Raw genomic sequence first — 22,982 nt, forward strand, 5'->3', positions numbered from 1 at the left:
CGCCTTGCGGCGCCGGCACACCGGGTTCTAGTCCAGGTCGGGGCACCGGATTCTGTCCCGGTTGCCCCTCTTCCAGGGCAGCTCTCTGCTGTGGCCAGGGAGTGCAGTGGAGGGTGGCCCAAGTCCTTGGGCCCTGCACCCCATGGGAGACCAGGAGAAGCACCTGGCTCCTGCCATCGGATCAGTGCGGTGCGCCGGCCGCAGCGCGTCTACCGCGGTGGCCATTGGAGGGTGAACCAATGGCAAAAGGAAGACCTTTCTCTCTGTCTCTCTCTCTCACTATCCACTCTGCCTGTCAAAAAAAAAAAAAAAGAAAAAGAAAGTCTTGGCAGATGTGGGCTGTGCCTGAATTGCTTCTCCCAGTACGAGCCTGAGCATGGTGTATTGTAATTGATCTTATTCTGCTGTAGGGTGGGGAGGGGAGGTGCTTGTTCTCCTGTCTCACTGATACATCCTCAACGTGCAAGATATGCAGAGGTGGGTGCAGGCGAGATCGCGGCAGGTTCTGCCAGCAGTGGAGGAGAGAGCTCGGTGGCCTCCATGGTGGCGGTGCTGGTTCAGTGGTTGCTTGCCAGATGGACATCCAGTTGTGAGTCTCCAGAGCTGTCCTGGGCTGTAGACGAACGCAGAAGCACAACCGCAAGGAAGCAGCCGGGTTCTTTCCCTAACAAATTATAAAGTCAGGTCAGCCTCCCCGAGGAAGGGGGATATTCATGCTACATTAAAAAGTAATAAAAGCTGCAACCTTTTCAGCGTGGTGGAATATAAGAAAACATCCCATTTGCCTTCAAATACTGAATCTAGAATTACAGGCTTCATTAACCCGGAGTTTTGCTTATTTAAAGCAATTCTTTAATGAGGCCATTTCTTCAAAGCCAGAATGCTGAGTTGCACTCTTCCCCACGTCTAAACTAGGGCACCCGGGAGGGTGTTTCCTGCGGGGGGTGCGGGAGGCTCTGCTCCCCTGGTTCTCGGAGGCTGCGCACTGTGCAGCCCAGCCAGGGCGCTATTTCCAGCTTTCACCCGAAAGGTGAGGCCCGTCTCGTGGGTTTCCTGCTCAGGTTTTCTAGGTGTGCCTTTCTATTGGCTCCGTGGCTCACCCTTCCTCACCTCCCTGGACTGATGCAGCTCAGTTATCTGGTGCCCAAGGGGATGTCGAATAGAGGCAGGGCAGATGGAGAGTCTGGTGCAGTGGGTAAAGCCTCCGCCTGTGGCACCAGCATCCCACACGGGCACTGGTTTGTGTTCTGGCTGCTCCTCCTCCAACCCAGCTCCCTGCTAATGCACCTGGGAAGGCAGTAGAGGATGGTCCAAGTGCTTGGGCCCCTGCACCCATGTGGGAGACCCAGAGGAAGCTCCTGGCTTTGCCTGGCCCAGCTATAGCCATTGTCGCTATTTGGGGAGTGAACCAGCAGATACAAGACCTTCTCTCTCTCTCTCTCTCTCTCTCTCTCTCTCTCTCTCTCTCTCTCTCCCTCCCTCCCTCTCTCTCTCTCTCTCTCTGTAACTCTGCCTCCTAAATAAACACATATTTAAAGAGTCTGTGGGTTGCTGGCAGAAGGTTTACTGGGAAAAAGTAAAAACAACCCTAGGAGACTGGTGAATTTACCCCCATTTTACCTCTGAGCAAGCTGCGGCTCAGAGCAGTAGCTTCCTGCGGGTGCCACAGGCCAGAGGGGGTCAAGACTGAGCGACTCCGGCTCCAGTGTCTCCTGCCCATGACTCTCACTTTGGCCGCAGCAGCTCCTTGAGCTTCGGTTGACCGCCTGCATCCATGGGTCCCGCGTCTAGGGGGTTCCGCCTGCCACGTGTTGGAAATACTTGGAAAAAAATCAGTCGTGCATGCGCAGACATCTTGGTGCTCGATGTTACTCCCTAACAACAGAGTTTACGTGGCACGTGCATTACATTAGGTGATGTAAGGCATCCAGAGAGGATCTAAAGGATGTGGGAGGGGGTGTGTGGGTCCCATGCAAATACTCTGACTTTTTATTCCAAGGGACTTGAGCGATCATGGATTTTTGGTGTCTGTAAGCATCCTACAAGGAGTCCCCTGTGGATCCCAAGTGATGACTGTTTGAACTACAAAGCCCATTCGGTAGCAGCACCGCGGGCTAATGCTTTCTGTTACCCCCGCAGCTTGGGGAGCTGCAGGGTGCCTACGAAGGGGCCAGGAAGGCAGCCCAGCAGCTGAAGAGGAAGTGCCACCACCTGACCTGTGACCTGGAGGACACCCGGGTCCTGCTGGAGAACCAGCAAAGCCGAAACCACGAGCTGGAGAAGAAGCAGAAGAAGTGAGTTGCGGCCCACACCATCCCCTGGGCTAGCAGGGTGGGCTGCCTTGGGGCTGGCACCTGCTGGGGACTCCATGCTCTCCTGCAACCCCCCCCCCACACACACCTGCCAGTCTTTCTTTTCCACAGGGCTTAGTCCTTTTGATCCACGTTGATTTTCTTCCTCTCTGCCTCACATCTTACCCCTGCATGGCTCTCCCAAGAATCCAGCAAGAAATGATTCTTTTATCTTACCCAGGCTTGGCTGTTATCCATTGACCATCTGACCTAGGGGAACTTCCCCGGGCTCTGGGCTTCAGCATCCACATTTGTTAAATGAAGGATTTGTCACGAGGGGGTCAAAGCAGCTTAGCATGATCGTTAGGAGCACAGATAGTGAACCATCCTGGGTTGGGGTGGGTGTCTGGCTTAATGGTTAAGACACCCACCTCCTGCAGGGGAGTGCCTAGGTTTGAATCCCACCTCCGGCTCCTGACTCCAGCTTCCTGTTAAGGCAGAGCCTGGGAGGCAGCCATGTGAGCAGTAAGAGCTCCTGCCATCTACATGAGAAACCTGGCTTGAGCTCCTGGCTCCCAGTTCTGACCCCAGCCCAGGCCGGCCATTGCAGACTCTGGCGGTCAGTCCCTCTGTCTCCCAAGTTCAAGTGCCAGCTGTGCCTCTTTCTAGTTGTGTGGCCTTGAGGAGCAGAGCATTCGACCCTTCTCATCCTCGTTGGTAGGCTGGGGCTGAGGACACGGCCCTTTGGCCAGTAGGGCCGAGTAGTTCAGATTCTCACTCCTACCCCATTGTTGACAATAAGGAGGAAGCCAAGAAATCCCCGCCCTTCTCATTTCAGCCCCAGACTCCCAGATCATGGGAGCAGTTCCAGCAGGGACTGGACCTTGCCCACAAGTGAGATCTCAACCTTGAACCTGCAGGCTCATTCGCATACCTGCTTTCCTGTTGGGATCTGCCCGTTAGGTGACGGGGGAGCCTGGATGGGTGGCCAGGCCCACACTCCTGGGCTTCCTTAGGCAAAATCTTGGCTCCTGTGAGGCTTTGACCCCTGGACAACTCGGCTGTGTCTGCAGTTCTTCTGCTGTCTTGTCTTGGCGTGGGCAGAGACCTACTGGGGTCCTGGATTGAGAAAACCCGGCCCCATCAGAGACTCCATAGGCGAGAAATAGGTGAACACAGCCTCTCTTAGAAGATCCAGAACAAAACAGGGAAAAATGTTCCTGTGTGAGTGAAGACATGAGTTTGCTGAGGGAGTCTCTTTCCCAAGAGGTAGCGAGTAGAGAATCGCATTTCCATGGGGATGGCATAGATTTCTTTTTTACTTTTAATATTTAGTTATTTATTTGAGAGGTAGAGTTACAGAAAGAGAGAGAGAAATAAAAGAGAGAGAAGCAGAGAGAAATGTCTTTCATCTGCTGGTTCACTCCTCAAATGGCTGCAATGGCCAGAGCTGGGCCGATCTGAAGCCAGGAGCCTGGAGCTTCTTCAGGGTCTCCCATGTGGGTGCAGGGGCACAAGCACTTGGGCCATCTTCTGCTGCTTTCCCAGGCACATTATCAGGGAGCTGGATTGGAAGTGGAGCAGCTGGGACTCGAACCACCCCCATAGGGGAAGCCTGCGCTGCAGGCGGGGCTTTACCTGCTGTACTACGGCGCCGGCCCCTCTCGTTGATATTTACAGCCTCTTTCTCCCTCCCCATGGATGGCCTGGCTGAACCTTCACCGGGAAGTGGGGGAAATGGCACAGTTTCACCTTGGCCACCTGCAGTGTGGCCTTGAAAAATGACACTGCCTCTCTGGGTCAGGGAGCAACTGATGTTCCAGAGGTGGTCTTGGACTCCACAGGTCACAATGACCAAGAATGGCTCTGGCAGGCCCCATGGGTAGCAGGAGAGCTCTGGACGCTCCTTCCTGCCCCAGGTTTCTCCCAGCCGTGGCCATCTTGGTGCTCACTGTGGGCTCCTCACTCCCCTTCCATGAGCCTTTCAACTCCCTTATTGGGGGGGGGGGGGGCGCTGGCCTCCGGGCCAGAAAAATTCCATCTCTGCTTTCCCACCCTCCCTTAGGCAGAGCCCCTCGTTCCTGGGACTCGTGATGCCCTTCATGGAAAGTCCCAGGTCTTCCTCCTTTCATGCCATACCTTGGGATGCCGTCTGCTCTGCCACCATCTCTTGGCAGAGGCACGTTTTGATGTGAAATGCAGGTAGCAGGTGCATTAGTATTTTATTAGGGAACCTATGGGGGCAGCAGAAATGTCAGTCTAGAGGTCCAGATCCAGGAGAAGGCGGGATCTAGCAGGCTCAGCCCTCCATGTAGAGCCAACTTGTGGACACAGCTGCCTCCTTGCTTTGTGTATACAAGAGGGCGTGGTGTCTCTGTCCCACCTCGTCCCCTGCCATGGCTTCTACATCAGAGTGTCTCAGAAAGATTCCTTGTGGGCGTGGCTTCTTGTTGCCATGGTTACCCTGCCCCTGAGTCACAAGAGTTGGAACTCTTAGAGGTAAGCCCCAGACGAGGCTCATGGACTCCAACACTTGTGGGAGGCTGGACCCCAGGCCTGCTCTTTGAGGGAGGGAGGGAGGGAGTGTGTGTGTGTGTCAATCTGTCTGGCCCCAGGTGGTTGGCCGCTCATTGTGTTCTAGAAGGTGGGGGTCTGTGTCCATTCGTTGGCATCCGATGACCTGTTAAATCAAGGACTGCTCTGGAATATCAGTCACACCTGGTCCCTGCTGTCTCACCTCACCTGTCCCGGGGCATGGACAGGTAGATGGGGGAGGGGCCATCTAAGACACTGGGGAAGCTGGGCACAAGTGTACGTCCACCACTTGGGGATTTGGGGCTGAACTACCCTCCCTCTCTGAACTTCCACTTCCTCCTCTGCAAACAGAGAGGGCATCATGTCATCATGTTTCTTTCTGTACTGGTCAAAGGCCTGGCATCTTGGGGCTGCTGGGTCATCGCCATCCTCACAGCAAAAAGCACGTCTTGAATGACGTCACCAACAGCCAATCAGAAAGCTTCTGGGCTACGGGGCCTACATTACATCATGTGTCATCGGCCTTGTTGGGAGTCTGAGACTTTGAGTGACCACCAGGTATAAAGGGGCATTGCGTCCGCTTTTAACAAAGGAGCCCTCTTGTCCCTAAGGCCCAATGCCCGTGCCCAGTTCTGCTGCTTGTATTTCTCTGGAGCACCGGGGTTTCCTGTTTGAGCTGAGGACCGCTGGCTCCACGTGTCACCTTGATGAGGTTTGGCCAAGGCCTCTGAACTGGTTTCTTCACCTGAGATGGGGAGAGGAGGCTGGATACCGTGAATGAATGACAGAAACTCCTGGAACTTGCCCTCACCTAGTGTCACTGTCGTGGAGGTAGCAGGAGGGCTGCCAGCTTGGCATTCCTTAATCCCCTGGCGGCTCCCAGAGGGATTGTTGAGTCTTTGCTTTCCTGCTAGGGAAAACAATGAGGACAAGAGAGAATGTAACCATGCCTGGTGCTCTACCAGCCATCAGCACGCTTCAACATGGCCTGTGAGCACATCAGCCAGACAACGTGTCAAGTAGGCAACGCAGCATCCCCTTGTTAGTGTGAGCACAGAAGGGTGACTACCCATGTATACATAGGTTTGTTCATCGGTCAGGATGTTAGATGCCAAACCCAAGCCGGGGAAGCTAACAGATCTTTACAAATAAACTCACTGAGCCTTTTTTCTATATATTTATGTATTTGTAATTTTTCTTTTATATCTGCATATAATTATATTATACTTTTCATCTTTGCCTGTATATATCAGATTTTTAATAAGCATCCAATATTTTGTGGAAACTCAAAACCTTGCTCTGAATTCTTACCCCACAACTACAACCTTATAGAAAAGCATCGAGTGATACTTCCACCATTCTGTCTCTCCTCTCCATCTCTATCACCTATCTTATCTATCTATCTGTGTCATCTATCATTTGTTTATCTATCTATCCATCCATGTACCCACCTACCCATCGTCATCCAACTCCCTTCCTTCCTTCCTCTCTTCCTCCCCTCCCCATCATCTATCTCTGTCTCTCTTTCCTTGGCTCTCAGGAACCTAACTGCTTCTATTGAGCCCCTCCCTAACCCCACCTCATTTTCCTCTGCCATGGGGCCACGGTATATGTTTTGCCCTAAACAGGTTTGACATGCAGCTGGCCCAGGCCCTGGGTGAGTCGGTGTTTGAGAAGAGCCTCCGGGAGAAGGTGACCCAGGAGAACACCAGTGTCCGGTGGGAGCTGGGCCAGCTCCAGCAGCAGCTGCAGGTAGGTGTTGAAGTGAGCGCTCTAGGCTCTTGGATGCTGGAATGAGTGCCATCATGTACCTGCTGCAAGTGGTGTCAGGAAGAGAACGCTGGGCAGGTGTTCTGGTCTGCCAGGTGGCTGGAGTCACAGGTCCCAGCGTGTCTTAAGAAAACAAACAGCAGCTGGCAGGTTGACCATGAGATCCCCTTGGCTCCATGTCATGATCTTGCTCCAGTCACCTGCACAGGTTCCGAGTAGCTGCCAGGGAGGTGTAACCGGCTCAGCAGAGAAGGACTGAGCTACAGTGCTGTCCAGGAACAGTGCCCTGCCCCCTGCAGGCTCCAGCACAGAGGGATTTTATTCAGATGTGATGTGGGCACCTCCCTTGGCTTCTCCTTATCTTTCCATGGCTCCCTATCACCCCAAGAAGAACCCTTAGGCCCCTTAGCCTGCCATCCAGCAGCCTCGGGATCTAGCACCCACTTCTTGGACCCCGGGGGTTGACTTTCTAACGTGGGAGAGTAATCACTGGATGCTTTGCTCATGTCCTGCAGCGTCTCCATTGCCACTTCGGCAAGAGCACTGGGAAGCTTTAGTGTTGTGCCCTCCCCCACCCCACGCACATTGCACGTGGCGCAAGCACCTGTGGGTGCTCGAGGGGCCACGTCCTTGCTCTCCCACAGTCCCATTCCCGTGCCTGTCCCATGAGGTGGTGGGAGGGGCTGGGAGGCCGAGGTGTGAAGGCTCACATTTGTTCCAAGTATGCCAATGCCACTCCCACAGCCTGCCGGGGAGGGGGGCGGGCTCCTGGGACTCCCAGCCTCCGCCCTCTCTGTCGCCGTAGAAAAAGGAGCAGGAAGCCTCCCAGCTGAAGCGGGAGGTGGAGATCCTGCAGGACCAGAAGCGGGAGCTGCTGGGGTCCTCCTCCCTGGGAGAAGAGTGTGTCGCTGCCTTGAAGGAGAGGCTCTGGAAGCTGGAATCCAGCGCCCTTGAGCAGCAGAAAATCCAGGGCCAGCAGGCAAGCACCATCAAGCAGCTGGAGCAGGTAGGAGGCTCAGCCCCACGCTGGCTCCAATGTGATGCCGTTAACCTAGGACACGGGTGCCTCCCTTAGTTGCGTCTCATCCTTCGGTGGCTCCCTAGTGCCCAAGAGAACCTCTCGACTCCTAACTCTGCCATTCAGGTTCTTCATGGCCCTAGCCCTCTCCTGGCCTTCTGCAAGGTTCAAGGTCACCTCCTCAGGGAAGCCTGCCGTGATCACCTTGCACATAACCCGAACTCCACTCCATGTTCACTCTCCAGGTCTTTGGCTGTTGTGTGTTTTCCTCTGTGGCACCTGCGTATTATATATAGTGCTGTTTAGAAATTGCCTGATGCCTTTTTCCTTCATTAGGATATACGCTTCAGGAAATTCGTTTTGTGTTTTTTTTTTTTTTTTTCCGGCAATCTTGCTTATCAGTGCATCACCAAAGCATAGAATAAGGTCAGGTATACAGCTGGTGCTCAAAAGTTGCCTGTCGACCACCTGATCACATACTGAGCACTCTGCATGTTGGACTCAACTGTATACTCCTCCCTCGTAGCCCCTTATGACTCCTCATAGGTGGAGCGATCTTCTTAGTATTAACCCCACTTTATAGATGGGAAGTTGAGGCTCAGAAGCTGATGAGGTTTGGAACCTGTATCATGTGACCTGCTGGTGCCTTGAATGCCTGCTATGTGCATGGCCCCAGGCACAGCCTTGAGGACAATTGGAAGCCTAAAGTAACCAAGGAAGGAAGGCAGCAGGGTCCAGTATTCCAGTGCCTGCATTCTTAATGAAATGGCCCATGAAAGCTTTATTGGTCTGCTTGTTGATTTCCACTTGTCTACTTCACCCCATAAAGAATTGGATGCCCTGGTAAGACACGTGCACGGTAACATAGTACAATTACAAGTCAAACAACCGAAGCCAGAAAAATACTTATTAACATACACCCAAAGGAGCAAGTGGGAAGGATGAATTAATATGCAGATATGCAAATCACAGGCTCTTACACACATCACAGTTTTAGCTTTAAAATTCCTGGTGTCCAGAGAGAAAAAGGAACGGTGTTACGTGCCTTTTCTTATTCCTAAGAAAAAAAAAAATCAAACCAGGTTTTCAAAAGGGGAATGAGGTCATTTCTGATGTTTAGCTTTAAAAAGCAATCTCTCCTGTGGAATTTCACGTGAGTGTTTTGTTTTGCTTTTTGTTCTTAAAGATGTATTTATTTATTTGAAAGGCAGAGTGACACAGAGAGAATGAGACACAAAGAGAGATCTTCCACCTGCTGGTTCACTTCCCAAATGCCTGAAACAGCCAGAGCTGGGCCAGGCTGAAGCCAGGAGCCTGGAACTCCATCCAGGTCTCATATGGGGTAACAGGAACCCAAATACTTGGTCCACCACCTGGTACCTCATAGGCTTATTAGTAGAGAGCCGGATCAGAAGCATGGAGGAGCCAGGACTCAGACCAGGCAGTCAGATATGGGATGCAGGGGCCCCATGTGGCAGCTTAGCCCTTGCTCCTCAGTGCCTACCTAGTGTGTTCTGTTTTGTTTAAGATGGGGAGCCCCCTGTGTGACTAGGGAGCATGAGTGTTTAAAGCAGGTGAGCTCTGAGCAGCCCTGTTGAAGCGAGGGTGGGGGTAGGTGAGCCAGGATGCCAACCTTGGCTTCTCCTTCCTCCCTTTCCACGAAGATGGAGCCCCCTGCATACAGGGGTGCTGTGTGTGTAGGGCAGGAGCTGGGGAGTCTTTTGCTCATGAGGGGGCTCCTTTCCTTGTTCACTCAGCCCATTTTCTCCCCCACCCCACTTTTAAAAAAAATATTTTATTTATTTAAGAGGCAGAGCTACAGACAGAGGGAGAGACAGAGAAAGGTCTTCCATCGGCTGCTTCACTCCCCAAAGGGCTGCAACAGCTAGAGCTGGGCCAATCCAAAGCTAGGAGTCAGGAGCTTCTTCTGGGTCTCCATACAGGTATAGGGGTCCAAAGACTTGGGCCATCTCCCACTGTTTTCCCAGGTGCATCAGCAGAGAGCTGGATCTGAGAGTAGAGCAGCCAGGACTCAAACCAGCACCCCACGGGATGCCACCACTGCAGGTGGAGGATTTACCCACCCCCCATGCCACAGTGTCAGCTCCTTCCATGAGCTATTTTTGAAGTCCCTTCTTGTAACCTTAGGAAAGCTTGAGTCTTTTCTTTTTTTTTAAGATTTTATTTATTTGACAGATAGAATTACAAACAGTGAGAGAGAGAGACAGAGAGAAAGGTCTTCCTTTTGCTGGTTCACCCCCCAAATCGCTGATATGGCCGGAACTACATTGATCCGAAGCCAGGAGCCAGGTGCTTCCTCCTGGTCTCCCATGCTCGTGCAGGGGCCCAAGCACTTGGGCCATCCTCCACTGCCCTCCCAGGCCACAGCAGAGAGCTGGCCTGGAAGAGGAGCAACCGGGACAGAATCTGGCGCCCTGACCGGGACTAGAACCCGGCGCCCATATGGGATGCTGGCGCTGCAGGTGGAGGATTAACCAAGTGAGCCATGGCGCCGGCCCCTCGAGTCTTTTCTAGACTTCAGCCTCCTCGCCAGTGTGATGGGGTTGAGATACGGGGGAGCTGTCCTTCCCCTGCCTTCCCCGCAGTTAGTCCTTGGGGAAGGCAGCGTTGTTGGTAGAGGTCACAGAGGGACAGGAGACCTGACACAAGGTCAAGGAGCAGCCCAATGTTCTTTAAAGGAACAGGGGCTGTCTGGGACCCTGAGTACAGTGAGCACTGGGGAAAACTGTGTTAACCCTGCAAGGAACCCCCGGCGATGACTCAGGGCTTGGGAAGTGTCCCACTGAGACCAGATGGCGGGGACAGGGAAGTCACTGCTGCTCCCTGAATTCCACGCTCAGCTGACACGGGGGAGAAGCTGACTCCACGTCCACACTCAGCTTCAGCCGTAGCCTTAGGCTGAACCGGACCCTTGCAGACATCTCATAGATATTTATTGATTCGAATACACAGCACATTCCCCAGGGAACTTTACGTGAACTCCGGTGAGCTTGACATAAAATGGTTTTGCAGATGTCATAGTGTCCAAGAGGCTGGGGGAAGAAAATGAGAATGAAATATCATATTTACTTGCTCGGGCTTTTGGTTTTGGATTATCTTCCCATAACCCTTGTTGTTTTAAAGGAGAGAAGGAAGGAAGTTGACATTTAAAGCGAGCCTGCTTTATGCCAGGAGCTGCAACGGGGGCTCTGATGTGCGCGAGCCTTTTTTGCTCTTCACAGTCCTACACAACAGGAAATATTTTCAGCATTTCAGAAGACCAAGCTTGTTTTTTTTTTTTTTTCTCCGCTCAGTTTTCACCTTGGGGACATCAGTTCTGAGCTTCCGGAAGCTTGGTGGGAGGCAATGGGGCAGTGCTGTGGTCCCCTCTCACTTGTAGTCTTACTCTGTGTGGTTTCATTTCCCTGTGGGCAACAGGAATCCAAAAGTAGTAAATGGAAAATTCCAGAAACAAACACTCTATCAGCTCTAAATCTTGTGCCGTTCTGAGTCATGGGATGAAGTCCCCAGCCATCCTGCTCTGTCCCACGTGGGGCTTGAATGCCCGTGTGTCCGTGCTGTGTGTGCTGCCCTCCTATTAACCACCTGGAGCCCTCCTGGTTCTCAGGTTGGCCGTCAGGGTATCAGGGTGCCTGTGTACAAGCAGCCCTTATCTTGGTTAATAACAGACCCCAAAGTATAAGAGCTGTAATGCAAAGAAGGCAACAGGGCATAAACGTGGACGGACAGATTAGTTCTAGGGCTACCTGGCGATACTGCAGTGCGTACAGGAAATCATATACCTTAGAATTCTATACACATATATAGGGGTTGGCACTGTCCATGGTTTCAGGTACCCACCGGGGTCTTGAAAAGGATTCCTATGGATAAAGGGGCACCGCGTTAGCATTAGCGCTCAGAACGTTGTGTTTTCTTTCTTTCTTTCCTTTTCTTCTTCTTCTTCTTTTTTTTTTGACAAGCAGAGTGGACAGTGCGAAAGAGACAGAGAGAAAGGTCTTCCTTTTGCTGGTTCACCCCCCAAATGGCTGCTATGGCCGGAGCTACATTGATCCGAAGCCAGGAGCCAGGTGTTTCCTCCTGGTCTCCCATGCGGGTGCAGGGCCCAAGCACTTGGGCCATCCTCCACTGCCCTCCCCGGGCCACAGCAGAGAGCTGGCCTGGAAGAGGGGCAACCGGGACAGAATCCGGCGCCCCGACCGGGACTAGAACTCAGTGTGCTGGCGCCGCAAGGCAGAGGATTAGCCTATTGAGCCACGGCGCTGGCCAGAACGTTGTGCTTTCTACCAAGTCTTTCATCTGCTGGGCTCCAAATCTTGCCCCATGGAGCAGCAGTGTGAGAGAATATGAGAGTGAAAGCTTTGTAGTTTAGGTCCCTGAGCTCTGATCTCTGGAGAGTCTGATGGGAAAGATCTGGAGTGGAGCCCCGGGGTTGAAATGCTTTCTAACGGAAGGAAGTCGTGTGCCCTGGAGTGTGGGAAGCAAGGGCTTGTGCCAATTATGCAGAGCAGGAAAGAGAAATCTTGCACTGGAGCCCATGACTGCTGCCTCCCGTTCTAGAACCTTCTATCCAAGCTCACCCCAGGTGAGCCGTGCGCAGCTCTCTCATGCCGCAGATGTGTGTGGGGGACTGTGGTTTACAAAAACAGCTCCTTTCTGGCACCGAAGGTCTTCACTGTGTCCGGCTGACGGTGAGGGAGGGGACAGTCTTGCAGGGACTGGGCTCTGTGGTTTGTGTGGGTCGTCTTATTTAATTTGCATAGTAGCATTCCAGGATGCTACTGCATTTCTACAGAGAAAGGAAATTAGAGGGAAAGTGAATTGAATGTCATTTCCCTCTTGATATCTTCATAAACTTTGTCCAACTATCCACTCACCTGTGCACACACCTGCAGAACCATTGCTGATAGCTGTTTCAGGAACGACATGCTTATTTCATCTTGAGTGTTGAGAAGGATTCTGAGGCTGCACCCAAACTCAGTTAGAGGATGTGATGGATCAGTGATATCTGTTACAGCCGTCATCAAGGATACAGGCAGTGTTTTGGCTATGTGTCTACCACTTCTGGCCTTCCAGGGTGCCCAGGGAGAAAACTGACTCGCACTCATTCATTCCCAAACTGACAAGTGCGGTAGGAAGGCTAAGGGTGTCAGGGAGGGCCCGCGGAGTCGGAGTGGGTCACCCTCATGTGCTGTCCTTGCCTCTCGCCAGCTCCGCCAGCAGTTTGAGCTGGAGATCGAGCGGATGAAGCAGATGTATCAGAAGGACCGTGAGGACAAGGAGGAGGAGCTGGAGGATGTCCGTCAGTCCTGCCAGAAGCGGGTACGTGCGCAGGGAGCACAGCTGTGCCCGGGGGCCTGCTGGGCCTGACCTGGGCGCCCTAGGTCTGCGGTCAGGCTCTTTTTGCAACTCTCTGGTGGCTTCGAAGGGTTCAGGAACAGAAGTACATGCCCTAAATATGTTTCTGAAACTGTCTAGAAATCCCTGGAACTGTCTCTGGAGGTCTCCCATCCACTGGTTCACTCCCCAAATGGCCACAATGGTCAGAGCTGGGCTGATCCAAAGCCAGGAGCCAGAAGCCTCTTCTGGGTCTCCCATGTGGGTGCAGGGGCTCAAGGGCTTGGGCCATCTTCTACTGCTTTTGCAGGCCATAGCAGAGACCTGGATGGGACATGGAGCAGCCAAGACTCAAACTGGTGCCCATATGGAATGCCAAGGCTGCAGGTGGTGGCTTTACTCACTATGCCACGGCACTGGCCCCACCACCCACCCCGGACAGATTTATAAAGGTGTTTTCTCCTTACAGCAGATGCTAGCATGGGCTTCACATTCTAGTGACTTCTCTGTCCAGTCTCTCTCTCACCATGGCAGGAAATCGATTGTGAGTGACTTAGGGGGAAACACCATGGCTCCCCCGGGGTGGCCGACATGGCTGGGGCCGGGAGACAGGACACTCATTCTTCTCAGCACCCGGTGATGGAAACATCTGCGCTTTGGCTCTTCCCCGGGACTCAGTTTGCCCAATTCATGAAGCTGTGTCAGCAGCAACAGCAGGTGGAGGTGGAGGTGGAAGGGGATAAAATTACACGAAGGGGTCTTCAAAAAGTGCCTGGAAATGGTGCTAAAAGGTCAAGTTATTTTGGTGTTCAAACTGTTGAGAGCCAGGCATAGTTTTTTTCCCGCAATATCCTCTGCCTTTGCGAAGACTCCTCTTATGCATGGAGAGAGAAGCTGGTGGAGACACACAGCACAGCCACAGCCGGGTGTCCCCTCCAGGAGGGGGTCTCTGATAGGGAGTGGGCATCTGAGGGCTTGCCGCCGAGACATCAGAGCCAGCTGTAACTTAACAAGTTGCTTACATGCAAATGTCTTAAGGCAGCTTTGGCTGTAGAGCACAGTGTCCGAGACTGAGTGGCTGAAGCAAAACGCCTGTGTGTCTCACCTTTCTGGAGGCTGGGGGTCTGAGGTTGAAGGTGCAGACAGGCAGATGCAGTGTCTGCTGTGGGCTCTCTTCCAGGCTGACTAGATGGCCACCTGCCTCCCCACGTGGTGGAGAGAGAGAGAGAGAGAGAGAGAGAGAGAGAGAGAGCGCTAAAATTCTTTGGTGTGTCTTCCTACAAGGGCACCAATGTGTCCTGGGAGCCCCACCTTTATGACTTCATAGGAACCTGCTTACCTCCCAAAGATCCCAGCCTGCAAAAAGCATCACGCTGGGAGTTAGGGTTTCGATATGTGCATTTGTAGGTAGGGGAGGGGGTGCAGATACACAGCCCTAACAGCAAAACCTCTCTGATGCAATCTGCAGCATCGTGCGTGTGTTAAGGAGGTGGAGGCAGCGTGATAGGTTGGCTACGGTGTGGTGCAGGGATTTAAAACATCCGAGTGCCAAGACTTGGGATGATTCAAGCCGTGGCCGGGGCTATAGGAGGGAGCGATCCATTCTGCTGGAGAACTTGATGGTCCATGGCAAGGGGCTCCCCATAACTGTCCAGGTCTCTCTGTTGGTGTCCAGCTCCCAAGCTTTTAGGCTCCCAGGTTCTCCATCAGAGACATCCCCCTCCCACTCGCCAAGTCAGCCTTCACGGAGCAGAGGCACACGCGTGTGAGCTCCACTTCCCCCTCTCCCCTCCCGGGGGCCCCTGCCTTGTGGGATGCATCCAGATGGAGTTCACTCACCGCATGTGTGCATTTGCCCTGTGTGTGCCCACAGCTGCGTCAGCTGGAAATGCAACTGGAGCAAGAGTACGAGGAGAAGCAGATGGCCCTCCACGAGAAGCAGGATCTGGAAGGCTTGATCGGAACCCTCTGTGAGCAGGTGAGATGGAGACACTGGCCAACATTCGGGAGGACAGCTCCCTGCCTTGGGAGCTGGAGTCCCCGGGAGAGCCCCTGGAAGGAAACCGCCCCCTGGCATTCAAGGGAAGCCAAGAGTGGGCCTTTGTGCTGGTCTCTCCCTGCGTCCTGAATGCCCTCCTCTCTACCACCTCTGCCCGTACTCATGGGCTCCTCAGAGCAGACCTGCAGGTGCCTGAAACCAGGGTTCTTGGAAGACCCTGTGAGAATGAACAGGTGCAACAGATGAGGTTTTCTTTCCTTCAACAGCTGTTGGGGTAAGAGCTGGGACAGTCATTTCATGAGCTGGACTCATGAAAACAAAATTGGGCTGTCAGGCTCACAGTCAAACAGAACGTGAAGCCCTGGCTGGGCCACTCAGGTCCCACATGGCTTTGAGTGAGCCAGGGATCTGCCTTGAGCTCCTGGAGAGCAGAGCCTTGCACGGTCATTGCTGTCAGCGTGCGCAGGAGCTGTCAGCCTCAGCACTGTGGATATTGTGAGCTGGGTCACTCTTGGTGGTGGGGACTGTCCCGTGCCTACCTGCTTAGTGACAGCCACACTGCCCCCTCGCTGTGGCGATTAGAATTGTCGCCAGATAATGGCGCAGTGCCTCTTGGGGACAAAGTCTCCTCTATGGAGATCTACTGCTGTAGAGAGAGCAGCCGGCAGAGCCCAGAGCTTCTGATTGCAGAATGGGGTGGAATTGCTCCTCCACCCTCCTACTAAACAGTCCTCCCCTGTCTGTGCTGCTGCTACTTATAGCCCCAACATGGGAGAGAAATGCCTGTGGCTTCCACAATTTCTTTTGTAGTCTCATGGGGTGGGGGATGTGTTTTAGTGCCTTTGCCTGGTGTGACTCAGTGTCTGGTTACAAGGAATAGTCTTGCTATGAAATCCTTCCCAGAAGTCATTGACTTTATTCATTGGTTCCCATTCAGGTGGTCACTGGGGGCAGCCATGGGGGACAAAACAGGTGTTCATTATGGATTTAAAAGCAAATAAATTGGGGTGGGTGTTTAGACTGGAGGTTAAGACACAGGTCAAGGTGCCTACATCCCACATCGAGTGCATGGGTTAGAGTCCTGGTCCCAGCTCCTGACTCCAGCTGTCTGCTAATGTGGACCCAGGGAGGCAGCAGGTGATGGCTCACGTAACAGGGTCCTTTCCACTCATGTGGGAGACCCAGATGGAGTTCTTTTCCAGGTGAGCAAGTGTGACCATTAGTTCATAGCCGCTAAGGCAGCTTTCTTTAGCATCAATGCAAGAGAGCACAGCCCAGTCTCAAGATTCCGGGGGTGGTTGTCGGGAACCACAGGGAGAAGGCTGGACTCCATTCAGCATGGCCTATTTGAGTGAACAAAGCAGGCGACCCAGTAAAGCAAGGCTTTTATAAATACCACGAAAAGTTTTGCACATGAAGGGAACTTTGCATGGATAAAATACCAACTTTGTAATAGTCACCAAGCTGGAAGCTTTTAACAAATGATCCCATCTGAGGGTTTTTGAATGTTTTTGTTTAAAATCTTTGCCAATCCTGTGGAAAAGCAGGACAAATAATGGACTGGATGCTTTTGCTCCCGGCACCCACGGTTCACACAAATGAACTTTTCACCATATTTGACTCAGACGTTTGTAAGGAAACACTTCACAAAGAGTTGGTGGCCCTTTGGTGGCCCTTCTTTGTCACACTCCCTTCTCTCCTTTCCTTGTTCTTCCTGCCCTTTGCAGGGAAAGCCATTAGCTTGAGGGTGGAGAGTGCTAATTCCAATGTGCACGCATCTGAACCTGAACCGTGTACGGAACACACGACTGCACTGTGCTCTCCGCCCCCTGCCACACTGTGATGTTGAAATTCAGCCACGGTAACAAGTGCAGCACCGGTTTATTCCTTGTAATTGCTTCACGGTGTGAATTTTAAATCTCATTGTTCTATTGGTGGATATTTAGTTGTTTCCACTCCGAGGTACAAAACTGCTCTGCGCGTTCTTGCATGGATTTCCCCGTGCACACAGGCAAGAATCTCTCCAGGGTGTGTACCTGAAAAGGGGAATTGCTGGCTCCTGGAAAGGTGCAATGTTGGAATTATTCCTACTGCCCCAGTCATCTCCTGAGTGATTATGGCAGCTTCTACTGTCACCAGCTGTGTCTGAGGTTTGGCCTTCCATATCCTCAAGGACGTGTGACAGGGACAGATTCCTCCATGCCCCCCTAACCCCCCACCAGGCATTGGGTGTCAGGTGGTACTGCTCATTGCTAAGGAAGGTGTGCATTTTTTCATGTTTTTATTTTTGAAAGTTTGAGAAGGAGGGAGGGGAGGAGGGAAGGAGGGAGTAAGGGAGGGAGGGATTGAGAGGGCAGGTGCCTTCTCATCTACTGATTCACTCCCCCAAAGCCCAGGAGCTGAGAACTCATTCCAGGTCTCCGACGTGGGTGGCAGGAACCCAAACACTCAAGCCATCACTGTTGCCTCCCAGGGAGCACATGAGCAGGAAACTGGAGTCTGAAGCCGAGGCGGGACTTAAACCCAAAGTCAAGCCCTCTGATACAGGATGCGGGCACCCCAAGCACTGTTGAACTACTGTGCCAATCACCCCACCTGCATTTTTCACACGTTTACTGTGGTTTTCTCTTACACGAGTTGTCTGTTGTAGTCCTCGTTTTCTCCTTTGTTTGTGTTGCTCATTCAGATCCTTATGCCAGCCTTAGTGCGTCGTTGGCACTGTGCCTTCCAGATATCTTCTGCACTGTGAATAATTATTTCTCTTTGTTCATTAATGCCCTTCACTTAATAAAAAGCACTTTAAAATAGTTGCATTAATCAGTTTTTATGATTTGTGCTTTTAGATCTTCAGATAATATTCTTAACTAGAGTGCATAAGGATATTTCATTGTATTTCCCAAAAGTTTTAGCATTTGATTTTTTAATATTTTTAGGTCTACATCTAAATTTTATTTGGGTGTGTAGTGTTATGAAGTAGGAATTCACTTTTTAAAAAAATATTTATTTTATTTATTTGAAAGTCAGAGTTTCACAGAGAAAGAGAGGCAGAGATAGAGAGAAAGAGAGGTCTTCCATCTGCTGGTTCACTCCCCAATTGGCCACAACAGCCAGAGCCCATATGGGATGCCGGCACTGTAGGCAGTGGCTCTACCTGCTACACCACAGTGCCAGCCCCAGAATTTATTTTTTCTGAAATGGATAACCTTTGTTTTTCTCCCAGAAATACTTTCTCTACAATTTTCCCATATGTGGGTGTATGTGCGGCTTCCATTCTGATTCACTGATTCGTCTATTCCTCCACCATACAACCTCTTTAAAATAATTTTACTAATATCAAAGGCAAAGAGATGGAGGTAGGGAGGACAGGATGGGGGACAGAGACAGACAGATGGAGAGAGAGTGAGCTCCAGAGAGATCTTGCATCTGCTGGTTTACTCCCTACGTGCCAGCAACAGTCAGGGCTGTGTCTGGCTGAAGCTGGGAGCCAGGAATTCAATCCAGCTCTGTCACGTGGGTGGCAGGAACCCAATTCCTTGAGCCATCGCCACAGCCTCCCAGGGTCTGCATTAGCAGGAAGCTGGGATTAAGAGCACAGACATCATTCTAGCCCAGGCACGCCACTGTGAGTGACATGGTCATCCCGGTGAGTGGTGTAACCACATGCCAAGCTCCCACACAGACGTGCAGTCTTAAAGGTTAGACTTTGATAACTTGTAAGACAGCTTACCTCGCTTATCTTGCAAAATGCCTTGTCGTGTTGATTGCCTGATCTTCTTATGAAGATTCCATAGCAAGGGACAAGCATTTGGTGCAGCCATTAAGACCCTGGTTGGGATGTCAGCATTCCTTTCTGGAGTGCCTGGGTGTGAGTCCTGGCTCCACTCCATTCCCAGTTCCAGCCTCCTGCTAATGTACTCCCCAGGACACAGCAAATGCTGGCTCAAATAGCAGCCGCCCATGTGGGAGACCTGAACTGAATTCCACCTTGGGGACTAAAATGCGGATGGGAGCTCTTGCTGTCTCTGTCACTATGCCTCTCTCTCTACCTCTCAATAAAATGAATAAATATTTTGATTCCTTTTTATTTTTTAAATAAGGCTTATTTATTTATTTGAAAGGCAGAGTTACAGAGAGAGGTAGGAAGAGAGAGAGAGAGAGAGAGAGAGAGAGAGGTCTTCCATCCACTGGTTCACTCCCCAGTTGGCCACAATGGCCGGAGCGGGGCTGATCCGAAGCCAGGAGCCAGGAGCTTCTTCCAGGTCTCCCACAAGGGAGCAGGGGTCCAAGCACTAGGCCATCTTCCACTGCTTTCCCAGAAAGTTGGGTCAGAAGTGGAGCAGCAGAGACTTGAACCAGCGCCCATATAGGATGCAAGCTGGGGCTTTAACCCACTGTGCCATAGGGCTGGCCCCGTAAATAAATCTTTTTTAAAGATTTGGTAGTAAACACTGATTTGATTTCCGTTGGAAATGCATTGATTTGTATGTTAGATAAGATCATTGATTTTTTTAAAAAAAAATATTGAAGCCTCATATTATTGCAAATGCCATCCATTTTCTTACGGTTTTCAGTAATATTTTATTGTCTTTATCCATACCAGTCTTGAATTTTTTATTTTTGGATTCGTTTCTCATGGATCCGTAGCTGCCATGGCTTTTGTGACCGGCAAACTTTTCCGTTTCCCTCAGTTCGGTTAGTCACCGGGGCCCAAGGGAAGGCTATTGATCATTCTTCCTGAGTCTTTTCTGCTTTTTGTGTTTCACCTGCTGATTCCTCTGGGTTTTCTACAATGACAATCTCATTAACATTTGAAAACAAAAATAGTTTTTCCTGGTGGACGTGACCTGGGGCAACAAAGGGAGCTCAGAAATTTCAAAGAAAAAATTATACATTCTGTCTCTGGCTTCTTTTCCGTACTTTGTTTTTGTGGCGTGGGCCTTCAGACAGGACCGAATGGCAGAGGAGGTGGCTGGTGTCCCCCGTCCCTTGTCCCTACTGCTGAAGTTCTGTCCTGTACATATTTGCAGTACGTGTTTTAGAAGTAACTTTTTTAAAGATTTATTTATTTATTTCAAAGTCAGAGTTTCACAGAGAGAGAAGGAGAGGCAGAGAGAGAAAGAGAGATTGAGAGAGAGAGAGAGAGAGAGAGATGTCTTCTATCCAGTAGTTCACTCCCCAGTTGGCTGCAACAGCCAGAGCTGTGCCCATCCAAAGCCAGGAACCAGGAGCTTCTTCAGGGTCTCCCACGCAGGTGCAGGGGCCCAAGGACTTGGGCCATCTTCTACTGCTTTCCCAGGTCACAGCAGAGAGCTGGTTCAGAAGTGGAGCAGCTGGGACTAGAATCAGCGCCCATATGCAGGTGGGGGCTTTACCCGCTACATCACAGCGCCGGCCCCTTGATAAGTAACTGTGGCCTGGTTGAATCAGTCTTCCTCTACTTGCAGTTTTCTAATGTCTTAAAAACAATATTTTTTGAACATTATCTTATGTTTTTCTGAAGTTGTTGATAATCCTGACTTGTCCTATCAATACATTACAGAAGTATGTTATATTTTAGATATTATGCTATATCCTTACGTATTTCCAGATAAAGCTTAGCTATATGCCTTTGAATATAAGTCTTGATTAGATCACCACTATTTTATTCAATATTTTTAAAAGCACACTCATTAAATTGGCTTATAATTTTATTTTCTTAATATTGTCTTTGTCCAGTGTTGTACTAACCTCATAAAATGAATTTGAAACTGTTTCTGAGGTAACTTTTATGAAATTTGGATCATGTAGTTCTTGAGAAAATTGGATTCAATTTGTCCATAAGCTCATTTAGTTCTAGTCTTGTTGGTCGTTGTAAGGTAGGCATTTGATTGCTGTCTCAAAATTCGATAATCATTATTGGACGCAAGTTCAGATATTCTCTTATTGACTGAATTGTGGTAATATATTCTTAAACATTTAATATTTCATGTAACTTTTCCAGTACATTGGTATAAGATTTGTATGCTTTCCAGAATTCTATATTAGATTGTCTCTTTCTCAATTGTGATATTTAATTCCGAGAGGCTTTTGTTATTTTCCAATTAGTGAATCATCTATTAATCCTCTCGAAGATCCACTTCTGTTCCATCATTTTCTTGGTTTGTGTCTATTAACAGCTGCTTGTACCTTTGCTTCTTTCTCTTCCTCCTTTTCCGCTGGTTTACTCTTTGTTTCTTTTTTTCTCTTTAGCTTTGATGCTGAAAATTAACTCACGTTCCCTCTTTCTTATCCCACGGACACATTGGTTTTACCATGCGTTAAAGATAAGCCGTTCCCTTGAGCTGCTGCTTCCGTGCCGTCCTCACCTGCTCGGTGCTTGGTCGTGTCTCCCGTGCTTTCCCTATCTACCTTGTCAGTTACTGATAAATTGGGTTTATCGCTTATTCATACTTAGGGTTACTTGGGATACTTCTTGGTGCTAACTTTTAATTTACTGGCATTTCAAGGGATAAGGTAGCTGACCATTATTTTTTTAAATTAGCGAGATCTTTCAGTTGTCCTAGTTCATGATCAAGTTTAATAAATTACTAAATAGAAAACAATACAGCTATTTATGAGGCTTAGGGTTCTACACGTGGCAAATGGGTCAAGATTGTCAGTTTTGTCATTTCAGTATGATATGCAGTTACAATAGCACAAATCATAAAAAAGTTTAACACATAAATGTTTATAAGAATCATCTTTTTGTCTCCTTGATGTATAGATAGGAGTCCGGTTACATTCCTTTACGAGTATGGTTTTTCCAACAATTCTATTACAGTTTCTCTTTATATGTTTCATGGTCATATCTTTACATGTAAGTTTTGTGCTGCTTTATTTCATTGGAAGGTTGTTCCTTTGATCATTGTAGGCGTCTGTCATTTCTCCACAAACAATTTTTGCCTTATTTTATTTTGCTTGATTTCTTTTGATTAGTTCATCTGCAGGATTTTCTCTTCCTTCACCTTCAGTCTCCAAATTGTGTGTGTGTGTGTGAGACAGAGAGAGAGAGAAAGAGTTCATGTGCTGTCTTTAAGCAGCTAGATAACATCAACCCAATATTTTAGTCTCTAACTTTTCATAAAAGAATTTAATTTATTTATAATCATTGTAATGACTGATAGATTTGCAATTATGTCTGTTCTCTGATTTTGTGTTTAGGATTTGTTGGCTTGTACTTTTCAACGTCTCCGTTTACTACTTTCCTAGTTTAGATACATTGATGATGTTTCCTGTGTTCCCTTTGGTTTTGCTGGTTTGGAAGCTACAAACTGTATTTCTCTTTTCATGGTTATCCACGAATTTTAAGATATTTTTAATTGTACCTTTTTTTTCTAACATACTTCAATTTTGGTAACAATGCTGTGGGATGCATTTTACTATTTAGTTCCTGTAAATTAAAACATTAAGGCTCAAAACAGTCAAGCAGATTGCCTAGGATCATGTAGCCCGGTCCATGCCCCAGATGGATTGGGGAATACATTCTGTATCATTGGATGCTCCATAATTTAAAATATATAACACCACGATGCATCCGAGTGCTAAAGGTCCAGTTAAGTAGAAGCATACCTTTGTGAACCATCTCTGTCCAGCTCTGCCATTGTGTGTGCGTGTGTGTGTGTGTGTGTGTGTGTGATTCTCAGCAGCACACGTTTCCTCTCCAGCCCTCCATATCCCCAAAGAGTGACGTGAGTACCCTAACAGCAGGTGCAAATCTTATTCTCATAGAACTTGGAGAGTTCTTTGAACAACAGACATACAGCAATTGCTCTCAACAGTTCCCCTTTATGATAAATGATGGAACAATTGAGATTTGAATACAGCTTCCCACAACAACACTAAGCATCATTTAGATTTATTGGTTAATTATTCACCATCCTTACCCAGGTCTGAATCTTTGTGCTGCAAATTGGGAGTTCACAGACATTTATTTCCCATTAACCTAATGTGGTTTTTATTTGCTGCCCTCCTCTCCTATAGCCATTCATTAGGAAGG

General features: G+C 49.8%; 1 protein-coding gene across 1 annotated transcript in view; it reads left to right on the forward strand.

Annotated features, from left to right (window-relative positions):
* The window catches only part of MYO18B (myosin XVIIIB), a 243,534-nt gene that overhangs the window by 118,241 nt on the left and 102,311 nt on the right, over positions 1–22,982 (forward strand). Inside the window, exons 28-32 of the mRNA XM_062182090.1 lie at positions 2,140–2,294; positions 6,455–6,578; positions 7,402–7,602; positions 12,844–12,954; positions 14,843–14,947. Of these exons, the coding sequence (XP_062038074.1) occupies positions 2,140–2,294; positions 6,455–6,578; positions 7,402–7,602; positions 12,844–12,954; positions 14,843–14,947 (696 nt within the window). The remainder of the gene's footprint in view (positions 1–2,139; positions 2,295–6,454; positions 6,579–7,401; positions 7,603–12,843; positions 12,955–14,842; positions 14,948–22,982) is intronic.

Source organism: Lepus europaeus, chromosome 23 (assembly GCF_033115175.1).
Source record: "Lepus europaeus isolate LE1 chromosome 23, mLepTim1.pri, whole genome shotgun sequence".
NCBI classification, from domain to species: domain Eukaryota; kingdom Metazoa; phylum Chordata; class Mammalia; order Lagomorpha; family Leporidae; genus Lepus; species Lepus europaeus.